Genomic DNA, 12739 nt, shown 5'->3' with positions numbered 1-12739 from the left:
TGTGTGCTCCATGGTGCATCCCACTGGACCTCAATCGGGAGAGGTCCTGTCCCTGGTTTTGCTCCCACAGGGGATTTGGAGAGTCTTAATGATAGTGTCAACAAGAGTCCTTCCTTAAGGGCGGCCTTCCTCAGAGCGGGGATGTGGCTTGGCCAGGAGAGAGTAGGCAGGATGGAGGAAAGAGAAGTGACAGGCAAAAATGTGTTTGGCACCACTGTCCTGAAGCTCGCTAAGGCCTCCTTGGGAAGATGGTACAGGGAGCAGGCCTATGTCATGGTGAAGAGGACTCATGTGTTTCTTTTCCCTCAGGCTACCCGAAACCCATCCCCGAAGCAGACTGACTTGTCCCTCCAGAAGGTGGGACTGATGGCGGCCGGTCATGCCCAGCTTGGGCCCGACAGTCCCTTCAGACCCCAGAAAGGCAAGAGGCCACAAACAGCAGGACTGGCCCTCGGAGTTCCCAGTCCAGAGGAGGAGGATCCCAGGGTGAGTGGGGAGGCTGGCATGGATTTTGAAGCAGGAGCTCTGCCAGGAGTCTTGCGACAGGCTAGGCTCCCGGAAGATCGTGACCCGAACTCAGTTGTCCATCGTGACATGGGCAGGAAATCCCCCAGGCTACACACTGGGACACTCAGAGGCTCTGAGCATCAGCCCCAGGGCACCATAAGATCAGATCGAGCCTTGTGTTTGTCCCCAGTCTTAATGATGTTTCCACCTGTCCTCAACCTGACACCTCCAATCCCTCTTCCCCTTTCCTCCCTTCCACGGGATGGGGAGTAAGCATCCAGAGGTCTTCACTATACTGACACCTCACTAGCCAGATAGGATGTCCCCTGTCCTCATCCGACGTGCCACTCCATGAGGACGGCCTCCCATTCATGTGCTTGGCAGGTTCACTGGCATTTGAGTGGATGCACTGACCCCTGCCCCTTCCTCCCCCAGGTAAAGTGCAGGGACTGTGGGGCCTTTGGACACAAGGCATCAAGCACCAGATGCCCCATAAAACACTGGGGCACGACCCTTGTTCCTGTGACCTTGGGCTCCAGGAGGCTGAAGGGAATGTGAAGCCAGGGAGTCAGTGGGACCAGCGGCACCAGGCTGGGCGATTGGACCAGGCTGAGAGGGAGAAGGCAGAGAGACGAAGGTGAGGAATGGGGTTTGTGACCCGAATGCCAGGGCTGATACGACAGACCCCGAGTCCGTGTGCATGCACAGTGTGCAGGGCGGCTGCGGGCAGAGCCAGGCTGGGCGAGGCAGGCAGAGGAGCTCCCAGACTAACAGGGTCCACATTTGGGTGATGGAGCTGTCCCTGCTGATTTGGTGTGGGGTTTGTGGCTGGACAAGTGTCCCTGCACCAGTGAATGTATGGAGCTTGGCACATGCCAAGGCAGACCCTTTCAGACTCTGAATGTAAGAAACTGCCTGGACGACCTGTTCAGCTCCCGATAGTTAGGATGAGGGGCAGAGGTGGGCGTAGAGTGGCTGAGGAGGGAAAGGACCAGGTTGGCCCAAGCCCTGAGCAGGTGTCAGGCTGGAAGCCAGGGAAGGGAGTTCCTTCTCCTTTCCATGCTTTGATTTCTCATGCAGGCAAGAAGCCGAGCAGAGGAAGGCCCTGCTCCACAGGTTCCCCAGGAGACCCCGAAGGGGCAGAAGTGCACCTGGAAGGAAGACACAGAATCTTGTGATTATGTGAGGGTGAGTGTGTGCTGCTTCCCGGGCTGTGCCCTTGGGGACTCGCTGGGCTCCACGGGACTCCTGGGGGAGGCGGGGCTCCACTTCCTCTCTGACCAGTGGCAGTTGAGTAGCATGGTCATTGCACCCTTTTTTTCCTTGGTGCCTATTATGTTGCCTTATGCCTTGTATTTGTGCGAATCATGGCTCGTTGGCATGTGATGGACATTGGCGGGCACTCCTGGAGCACATACCATCCTCAGAGATCATGCCTCTGTCCTTCATGACACATTACCCCCCTGCCCATCCCCTCTCAGGAGCTACCACCATGACTACAGCAGCAGGACTCCTATTGCCTCATGAGCAGAACGGATCGAAGAGCTGGTCCAATGGAGAAGCATCGCTGTGAGGCAGGACTTTGCGTGTCTCCCCCCCCCCCCATGTCTCAAGTGCATCAACAGCATCCTGTCAGGCCTTTGTTCCAGAACAACCCTGCAGCCAGATTCCCTACTCCTAGGTCAACAGATCCCATCTTTTTCTTTCCCTGTTCCGGGGGAGGGGGTGGTTACTAAGGTCTTGGCCATTTGTCGGTTTCTTTCTTTCTTTCCTGAGTGTTCATTTTGCCTTGGTGCCGGGGCCAAACTCATGGAGTCCCGTGTGTTCTCTTTTCCCACAGCGTCCACACATGCCGATGCCCGTCTACACCACCAGGAGGCCTTCTATCCCTGAGCCTGCCCTGCCGATGGAACCGCGTAAAGACAACCCAGTCGTGAGTGTCTGGTTCCATTGCACATCTCATCTCAGAAGCCCTCAAGTTAGCCTCAGCCCACCTGGTGGACCTCCTGGTGCCCAGGAAGTGCCGATCGCTGACACCCCTCAGCCGGCTCGCCAACCCTGTGACAGGGCTGATAGCCTGGTTGTGCAGCAGATAGACAAGAGGCTCTGCAGAGTCTCCCTCGAGGGTTCCCAGGATAGCTCCCAGGGCCATGGGCTGGGACACACCCAGGCACCACCCAAGTATCCTGAGGAGAACACCCGTCCCGCTGTCAGCAAAGCATTACAGACAATTCCCAAATGCCCCTCCAGACACCAGCAAGAAATGTGCCCAGATGCCCCTAGACAGGACCCTGAACATATGAAAGAAAGCGTGGTGGAGCCCCAGCCAGCACACCCGCAGGAGCATCCAGGGAGGCCCTGTGGGGAATTCAGGGAGTCTGTGTCCTCCAGGAAGCAGACGTGCCCTTGGATGCACAGCCGAGCCCCCCCAACCCAGGAAGACACCTGCCCTCCATCCGAGCAAGGGCCCCCAGCCCACACCTGCCACACCTCACCTGGAGACGCTGCAGACGTGCACCAAGCTCCCACGGCCGCCCTCTGCGCGGGCCCCCACTCAGCCCCTGAGAATGGTCTTCACCAGATTGGACAGAAGCTGCTGGAGCTCCCGGTTCCTCGCAGCTCCCTCATTCTTCCTCCTGAGAAGCCAGGACCTGCTCAGGGCCCTCCTGCCCCCCACCTGTTGGACGGAGCCTGTGTCTGTGGCCCCTGGAGTGTCCTCCACGGTGACCTACAGGTGTCCTCATCCTCAGAAGACACTGAGAGCGAATGAGCCTGCTCCTGGCCTTGGACCCTTGTCCTCCACCCCACTGCACCCTGACAGGGTGACTGAGGACCTGAGGATGTGGCCCGTCCTGGACTCATGTGGGGAATCAGCACTTGCTCAGCTGCTTTGCATGGAAATTCCCGGGTCCACAGCGTGCTGCCTCTCATGCCTCTGGGGCTATGCACAGACACCCACCCCGGAAAACACACCTTGCACTTTTCTTTAGGGAAATCTGTGTGCTGTGGCAAAGGGTAGTCTTCCCTCTGGAATGTCAATTTTCTCTTCTGCAAATAGGTTTTCCAATAAATGGAGGGAAATTTGAATCAGCACTTGTTACTCCATTGGAAATAGAATCTAAGATGTTAATGTGTCTGTGGTGTACACATGTGTGCCTTTGGGGTTTTGGCATCGAGAACCCACTGTGGGCCCTGCAAATGGACATATTGTTTTCTCCTGAGATGAGTTTTTCTAGACTGTGGTGGTTGCTTTGTGGGAATTGTGGTGGGCAATATTTCATCTGTGCATTTCAGTTATTCTCAGCATTAATTTAGATTTGTGTGTAGTGTTTTATTTCCCTTAATAAAATGTTAGCACCGATGAAATGCTTCCATGTGTTTCTTAAGATTTTGTGTTCTTTTTTTTTTTTTAAATCTCAGCAATTCTGAAACTCTCTATAGTTAATTTAATTCCTCCATCCTTAATTAACTGAGACGGGACAACAGCTTGATAGTTTTGGGGAATCTGTAGACTTTGAGGGTCTCCTGCACACCCAGTCTCCTTCGTGAAGTACTGCATAGGGAACATTGACCGTGTGCACCCTGTGAGGGAGCCCTGTGTATTGTATGGGCCCTGGGTCGCACATTGGTCTGTAATGGGATGAGTGGGTGGTTTCCCTCTATACATATTCTGGATCCCACTTTAATGTTGGATCATGATGCCTCCTTTCTGAGACCTGGGCAAGGAGATTTTTTACCCTCCTGATGATTTCCTAAGGAGGCAATGGTTGACAAGTCGTCTAAATACCACAAAACCAAGGCCACGGTGTCTCTCTCTCTCTCTCACTCTCTCTCTCTCTCTCTCTCTTGTTCTCTCTCAGTCTCTCTTTCTCAGGGATATCTCTGATATGGGCCCATGGAAACAAAGCAATACAACACCATGCCAAATGAGAACAAACCAAACCAAGCACTTCCATATTTGTATTCAGAGAATTTCTTTTTCTTTCTTTTTTTGTTCTTTTTTGGAAAAACAACTGACTGCTCTTTTCTCACTCCAGAGCATCTGCTTAAGGGTGTTCCCTTTCTCTGTGCAGATGCCTGTAGGTGGAGGGTAGAGGAGCTCCTTTATGAGCACACTAGGGTTTAAAATGTCAAAAGGCAGTAGAAAAGCCACAGTGTGGGATCCTTCTCCCACCCCCAAGCCCTAAGTAACTCCCATTCATGCAATCATTATGTGACCCGGATCAGAGTCTGGCCCCTTGAGCCAGGCCCCTGTCTCATCCCATGAATGCCACCGTATTGCTATCTCATGGCTTCTGAGGAAAATGAGGCTTCCTGGGCCCTCAAGAGATGCATACATGAAAAGAAATATTCCCTACTTTCTGAAAGCCTATGAAAATCCCAGAGGTCCAAAGGTACGAAGGTCTATCCTCACGGGGGCATGTTGGGATTGGAACAAGCAAAGTAGTCTAAGAATTCTTGGACTTGCAGGAATATAGGGCACAGGGGTGAGGAGGCAGGCAGGCTTGAGCAAAGGGCCTTAATGCTGGGCTCTCCAGCACAATTAGGACTTCATGCGCTGTGGAGGGGATTCCATCCATGTGCACAGGGAGACCAGGGAGAAAGGCTACGGAAGTCCTGAGCAGGCCTGTTCTCCCCCTCTAGTCACCTCACTTGTCTTTTGCTTCCCTGCCATCAAAAAACCAAACCAAACCAAACCTAAAACAACCAAGCACAACCAAACCAAACCCAAACCTATCTTCCCAAAGGAAAATCCACTCTCATCCAGATATGGAAGACGACAGAGTTATCTGAACAAACAGGTATAGGTTATGGATATTAGTAATAGATGGATTTAGCACAGTTGGATGCACATTGGGTGAATCCTCCCTTCCTTCAGCCTTGGGGAAAAATGGGGCCACTTGAAGGTGAAAGGATTAGAAGCAGTGAGAGGCAGCTTTGAGTGTGGAAATGATGCTGAGGACCTGGGGTCAGTGTGAGCATGTCTGACCATGTCCTCATGCATCCCTCATCCCATTGCTTATCTTCTCTTTATATTGAAAGACCATTTGTCCAAACCAGCGTGGGTGGAGTGTTGGCAGCAATGTGTTTGGTCATATACAACCAGCACCGATTTGAAAACCCAGGGCACCTACACAAAGAAATGACAAACTACCGTGTAAGTCGATGACCTACAGCCTTGTATGGCGACAGACTTCTTTTCAGGAAATTATGGGCACAAAATATATATTGAGAAGTCAACCCATAAACCCAGTGCTTGATAATATTTGGAAATGCAAAGAGGCAATGAAATGCTTATATTTCAGGAGTTAAATGCATCCTGCCTGATTAGATCATGTTGATTGAATCACAGCCCCTTCACAATCCACCCCCACCTTTGACTGAAGAGAAGGTGCCTGGCAAGGACCCATCTCCCGCAGGGAATTGCTCCATATCCCAGCAACTCTAACTTGTCCAGACACTTTACTGTCATCCGTCTGTGTGACAATCTCCTGACAAAGAAGAGGTGGGCACAGGATTTCAGATCACTTCCACTCCAATTTTGGTCCTTGGGTGACACCTCAGAAAGATATTCTCAACTGAATGAATGTGGGTTTTGAGGTTAACTAATGGGTGCTATGTAACAATTATATTCCTTTGGGGCACGATTGACTAATGCATTGTTGAAAGGTAATTAATGTGTGATTATGCTGATTCTTATGATTTGGGCAGCGTTCTCGTGTTCTTTCAAACTTTGGTCACATATACATGCATTTAATGTTTCCATTATTTCCTTTCAGAATGAATTATAACATTCATGAATCACAGTTATTAGAAAATAATGAGACAGTTTGAATTTTGTGGAGAAAATATCAGGGTTTCTTTAAATTTTATTTATTCATCAGACTGAGTAGAGAGCTAAGGGGATAGATCTGTGCCAGTTGGAGAGTGAGATGGAGCCTCTCACTGAGCAGGGATCCAGACTGTGCACAGAAAACCCCAGAACCAAACCACATTTTTGGAAAAGTCTTGAAAATGTCACTGAGTTGGGAGGTTGCCCTCAAGCAGACATTATCTAGAACACTCCAAGGGCAAAAGCAGCCACATTGGAAGGAATTGGCAGCATCGGATTCCCTCCTGACAGCGGGGCTCTTCCTTATCCACCACCGTCTCCCGTCTCTGCACCCAGAGTGTCTTCACTCCATGCTCTTCCTCCGTGAGGGATTTCTTAAGATTCCATTCTCTCCCCGAATTCCCTTCCTTGCTTATGGAGTCTTCAGGTTCCATGTGTCCTTCAATTCTTTGCTTCTGTGTGATCGCTGGCATGTGAGCCCCAACATGCTAGAGCCACCATGTGGAACTGATTTACTGAGATGTCTCCAAATGGAAAAAGCCCTAATGCAACAAAATGTATTGATTCCACATATATTCCAAATCGTGTATCACACAAAGTATCACTAAAAATTTTAAAGACAGCTATGGTTTTCTTTTTAATATTCCCCTGGCTATTCAGGGTCTTTTCTATTTCCCCACAAATCTTAAGATGATTTGTTCCAAATCTCTAAAGTCCTCAGTGTTTTGATAGGGACTTGCATTAAATGTGTGAATCGCCCTGGGTACCCTTGACATTTTCATTATATTACTTCTTCCAATCCGTGAGCTGTAATATTTTTCCATCTCTTTGTGTCTCCCTCCATCTCCTTATGTGTTCTGTAGATTTTAGGGTATAGATCCTTTACCTCTTTGGGGAGGTTGATTCCTAGGTATCTTATGTTGAATAGTAGGGGTGAGAGTGGCCATCCCTGCCTTGTTCCTGATCTTAGGGGAAAGGCTCCCACTGTTTCCCCATTGAGAATGATGTTTGCTGTGGGCTTTCCGTAGATGGCTTTTAAGATGCTGAGGAATGACCCCTCTATCCTACACTCTGAAGACAGGATTAGCTCGGTCCACTGCCAGAAGAGTGAATGCAATGGCTTCTTCAAAAGAAACTAAAACACTGTATTGAAACCTTCTCATCTTGACCTCTGGTAACAGGAGGCTAATGTATTTTATGTCCCCTAATCACCGCAGGGGTGGGGTTCTTTTCCCATTAAGATGAGCACTTTTAATAATATCACTGTGTTATGGATTGTTCTCATCTCCATGCCTTTACTGTGCTTGATTTCTATGAAGTGGAGAGGCAGAGCTAAGATGTGGTCCATCTGTGGTGTCTTCTATTGGAGCAGCTGGTAATGGGATGATGCACACCTCACGGGAGGAGGCAATCTCCCTAGAAGCTGTTTCCTGTCTCCTGCCTGAGCTCAAACCTGCCACGAGACACATGCCCTAAGATATCACCTGTGAAAAGTCCTGACTTTGTTTTCTCCTGCTGGACAACACAAAAGCTCAGGAAGGGGAGTCAGGTAAATCCTTCTGCTTACATTCACCCACCATGACCAGGAACCTACTCTCCTTGTCAAGCTCACAGATCATTGATTGGATGTGGCCTCCCAGATTAAACCTCCATATACTGCCATGGAATCTACCCTTGGTGCTGTCCCCAAAACCCAATTTCAGCCCAGATTTCTATTGTGAAAACAATTCCAGCCTGACATTTTGCCACAGGTTGATGGAGCCAGGTCTCAACACATTGTAGCCTGGAAACAGTTATGAGGTCCCCCTAGAACTCCATCCAGGATTGGCAATTCCAGTTTCTCAGGAAAAAACTCACGAATCTGTGGATCCCTGAGTGGCTCAGTGGTTTGGCGCCCGCCTTTGGCCCAGGGCGTGATCTTGGAAACCTGGGATCTAGTCCCACGTCAAGCTCCGGGCATGGAGCCTGCTTCTTCCTCCTCCTGTGTCTCTGCCCCTCTCTCTCTCTCTGTCTATCATAAATAAATAAATGAATAAATCGATCTTTAAAAGAAAAAGAACTCGTGAATCTGTTCTGTGGGAGGCTCTACAGATTCTTTGGTCTGTCCTCATGACTAATAGATCTTGATATAGAGAGACACCCCTCGAGTGACTAATGGATACCTGGACAGGATGAGCATTGACGTCCAGACACCTAACCAGAGAATCCATCTGCTGACTGTCCAGCCTCCACAGTCCCCACAGTGTGCTATCCAACCATCTCCCATCATCCCTCCTAGGGGTCTCTGCAAGCCTTGGATAGAGATGGTGTGCTTCTCGTTCAATCTACTCCCTCCCCCTTAATTTCTCATACAAGCATCTTCCTGTTCAGAGATCTCATAATTGAAGAGACCCTGAAGAATAATGTCCCTATGTCCCATTGCATTTCTTCTTAAATGGCTGCTGGCGCTTCCCCTATATTGAGCCAGTGAGTAGGAGTGAGAAATTCCCATGGGAGGGAGGATATGAATTTGAGCTGCAGGTGACCTAGAGGTGGCTGTGGAATTCCACTCAGGGGAAGCAGGCAAAGAAGCCTCTGTGAGGAGCCAGCCTGGAAATAAAATAACTGTTTCAAGGTTCTGAAATACTGGGGAGAAAAAGCCTGCACACCAAATTATATGTGGGAATTTTTTATTAAGAATAAAAAACCACACAACTTCGTAATAATATTTTAGAGCAAAAAGAAACAAAGCAGATGCAATATTCTACATAACAATTTGAGAGAAATAATATCAACAAGTACAGAAAATGTCTTCTAGAAGAAAATATGGTGTAATTTGCAAAACTATGGATGGGATCTTTTTCTAAATCAGAAATTCAGACATTTATAAACAATTTCAGATTAACTTGTTAATTTCTGTTTACAACCAGGTTACAAATTGCCAGGATGATTTCCCTACATTTGTTAGAAAATGGATTTCACTATGACAAACTTGACATTCTAGATAGGGAAGCACGATTTGACATTCCTATAGATTTACCTAAAGAAAAACTGCAGCATCTGTGTAGTGGGGGGAGTGTATGTGTAGGCGCACAAAAGCAGGACACCCAGCACGTTGTGGACTTGACCGTTTCCATCCAGTTCAGCGGAGGAATTGCTGGTTCACCACATCAGTCCAGGTGGGGACATATCCTCATTCCAACAGACACCTCTTCAGGGTCCTCTGCTGTGGAGGACAAGTCCCCGAGTCCATGAGCTGTCTCATTCCCTATGACAGTCTTCAGAGGACGGGGATACCTGCAGGTCCTCTTACGGAACTCTTGGCAAGACATGCACACAGGTTCCCTCACTCTTTACGACACAATAAACTGTATTGGCCATAAGAAACACAATTCCCAGACATGAAAGAAACCCTGACACTTTATATCTCTAATCTGTCTTAGGTACATGAAAATCTACAAAAAAGCCTGATTTCTTCTGCACAGATCCTATTGTCCCTTACTCTCCAGTAAGGGTGGCATGTCCAAGTTTGGATACAGAGTGAAAATAACATTATGATGTGATGTTACAACTGCACATCTACGGTCACACTCAGAGGCGTTTGCTGGTCATGCAACAATTTCCATTCTACAAAGAACTTGTCAAACTCCTCTGTAAGAAATGAAATGATAACACAGAACAACTATAACCTGACCTCAAAAAGCTTTTGCTAGATTCATGAACTTGGCACTGTTTTCCAGAGGTATCAACCCAGGTCCAAATTTGAATTTGAACTGGTATGAAATCCAGAGTCCACTGCTTCTGGGTCAGGAGGTGCCACAGAGCAGATGGTAGCAAAATAGTTGTAAAAAGTTATGTTCAGTGGGAGGCTGGGCGTTTCCCTTTGGAATAAGAGCCCTTGTTAGTTTGCTTCTCTTCAGTCTTAATGTGGGAGAGAGTGAGGGAACATAATAAAATCACTGTGGTTCAATCAGGCTGGATGCAGTTATTCCCCAAAAAAAAGCACTTAATTTCCTTCCTACAAATTCCAAGCAATGACCAAGACACATCGCTAGCAAGACCCAACACATACTTATGTGTTCAGACAAATATTCTTTCAATATAAATAGAAGAAAAGCATTGGGAAGTGGGGACCATGACGAGAGGGTCAAACATACTCACTTCATCCCCAGGTCCTCAGCATCATATCCACTGTCAACCCTGACTGCTCACTGCCTCTCACCTGCAAGTGGCCCCCACTCTCCCCAAGGCTGAAGGAGAGGCAGGTTCCTGGATAGACCCCATATGAAATTCACACTATCCCAATATAAGATCATGACAAAGACCCAGGTTTAAATATCAGTGTCCTCTAGTTTCAGTTGAAGGCCATATCCCATGAACACACCAGATAGATGGTTCTTCCATACATACAGAACACACACTTCACACAACACAAAATAATTCCAGTATGGGACTGTGTTCGGGTTTGGAGTGAGTGACGCTGTGTGTGTGGGTGTGTGCGCCCATGTGCACCAAAGTTAGGAGACACATCCCTGGACTGCTTCCCCAGACCTCTGTCCCTTCTTGCTCATCCTCTTGGTAGGTCGGGCTCTCCCTGGCACACGCGGGACTTTGGGCACGTCACCGGCCACCTGAGGTGGGAGCATCCCAGCCGCAGTGGTGAGCAGGTCGACGGTCGCCTGAGAATGATTCTTCGGCGTCTCAGGTCTGTATTTGGAGTGGTGAAGGATGACTGCGTTCGCAGGAAGAGCAATTTCTCTTCTCCTGACATTGAGTTCAGGCTGAGGGCGGTTGCATTCTTGGAGGCATCTCCACTGGTCTAATGTCATTTGTTGCTTTGAGGTCTCTTCCCCACGCTCCTCCAACTCAGGATGGTTCACGGAAGGATCGGTTGCCGGCTCTCCTGAGGCCTCACCCACCACTGTGGGGTCTGCCTCGGGAGATGCGAGTCTTCCCTCCTTGACTGACTCCCTCCCAAGGTCTCTCTCCAGATCAGTCTTCTGCATATAAAAGAGGACATAGGCAGGTTGGCGCAGCGCGCAAGTCACATCACAGGTGCTGACCTTAGCATCATCCATTTTATACCACTGGCCATTTCCTGCCTTTACAAAACAGAAGTAATGTCCGCTGTGGCAACTCCTCCCAGCGTGCACCAGCACGGCATAGAGCACATAAACCAAGGGTCCTGCCCTCTGCTCAGACAGGCAGTGTTGCATGTCAAGGCGCTCAGGATATTGCACCTCCTTAGTCATTTTGTTGCCTGTCAAGTCTGAGAATCGTCTCAAGACCAGGATGAGGACCTTCGGGGAAGTGTGCAAAGTCAACACCTTGGACGCAGGCACCTTCTCCAGACACTTACTACAATGGTAGGCATTTTCACCTTCCAGCAGTTCGGGCTTCACCAACTGCTCCAAAGCTTGGCTGACACTGTGAGCAGCCCCGATGTCCAGGCTGATGTCCAGGTAAGGTTCCAGAGTGCTCGAAATGCCTTGGCAGTGGAGACACTGGATTTGAGACCTCCAGTACCCCCCAAAGAGTTGCTGGATGAGGGTGCTGTCCTGAGGACGCTCAGGGTCTGAAGGCTTGTCCTCAGGCAAGCATGCTTGCTGCATTGCATCCAGAATGAACATGAGGTACTCATGGGCATCTTCCTGCTTGTGTCTGTGGAAGGCGGCGAGCAGGAGTGGCAGGGGCCGGAGCACACGTCCAGGATGGCAGAGAACCCGCGTCAGGTGAGCCTGCAGGGTACACAGCATGCAGGATGTCTGCCTCCTACAGGTGGTCCCGTGCTGCTGGGACAGCATGTAGCTGGCGAGGGGCTCTGTGTAGGTCAGACACTGTAGGGTCGCATTCACATAGCAAGTGTTGCCCATGTTCTGAAGCCCGGCTCCCACCTGGGAAAGGCTCTTCCAACTCAGAGGCGTCTTGGTGGGAGGCAGCCCTGCTGATGCGGGAGCCAACGGGTCAGTCGGGGAGGAGAGCGTCTTTGATGCAGGGGATGTCGTCTCGGGCACAGAGGGTCCTCCGTGGACTTCAGCACCGCCTCTCCTTGACCAGCATGACTGGGGTTTGGGAGAGACGCTGAACTGAGGCTCCTCTGAGGGGTGGAGGTGGGCAGCCTCCATGTCTGCAGAAACAGTGTCCACAAGATACAGTCAACCAGGAGCTTCGGGTCGCAAAGGGATGCTCCTCTCACTGTGCCAGTTTCCAAATGTCAGATAGTGACCCTCACCTCCACCTTTCATGGCTTTGGGCCCTGGGATAAGGCACAAAGTCCTCTAATCCACTCTAATTGCCAGATTGGATTACGGGATTTGGGTGTGGTCCCTCCCAGACAGAGACCATTCAGGTCAGACCAGCTCCTAATCTTGCCTCCCACAACAGGCAACACTTTCAGATATTTCTCAACCTCCCTAACTG

At 49.6% G+C, this 12739-nt stretch overlaps 1 protein-coding gene and 1 long non-coding RNA gene across 2 annotated transcripts; one reads left to right on the top strand and one right to left on the bottom strand.

Moving 5' to 3' along the window:
• Positions 1-313: 313 nt before the first annotated feature.
• On the top strand, positions 314-2195 carry LOC119878386. Its single transcript, XR_005386823.1, has 4 exons — positions 314-486; positions 943-1144; positions 1588-1695; positions 1989-2195. It is a non-coding gene; the product is annotated as an uncharacterized LOC119878386 (long non-coding RNA).
• An 8641-nt stretch (positions 2196-10836) lies between these two features.
• On the bottom strand, positions 10837-12444 carry LOC119874734 (ubiquitin carboxyl-terminal hydrolase 17-like protein 6). The gene has a single exon (XM_038589011.1). The coding sequence runs from the start codon at positions 12442-12444 to the stop codon at positions 10837-10839; it is 1608 nt and encodes a 535-aa protein (XP_038444939.1).
• Between the last annotated feature and the right edge of the window lie 295 nt (positions 12445-12739).

This window comes from Canis lupus, unplaced genomic scaffold (assembly GCF_011100685.1).
Source record: "Canis lupus familiaris isolate Mischka breed German Shepherd unplaced genomic scaffold, alternate assembly UU_Cfam_GSD_1.0 chrUn_S1567H1756, whole genome shotgun sequence".
Lineage (NCBI taxonomy): Eukaryota > Metazoa > Chordata > Mammalia > Carnivora > Canidae > Canis > Canis lupus.
The sequence above is the reverse complement of the archived record's forward strand: the minus strand, read 5'-3'. Positions and strand labels throughout refer to the sequence as shown.

What these genes read in the sequence shown, in the direction of transcription:
- LOC119874734 (XM_038589011.1), bottom strand. Translation starts at nt 12,444, where the DNA reads ATGGAGGCTGCCCACCTCCACCCCTCAGAGGAGCCTCAGTTCAGCGTC.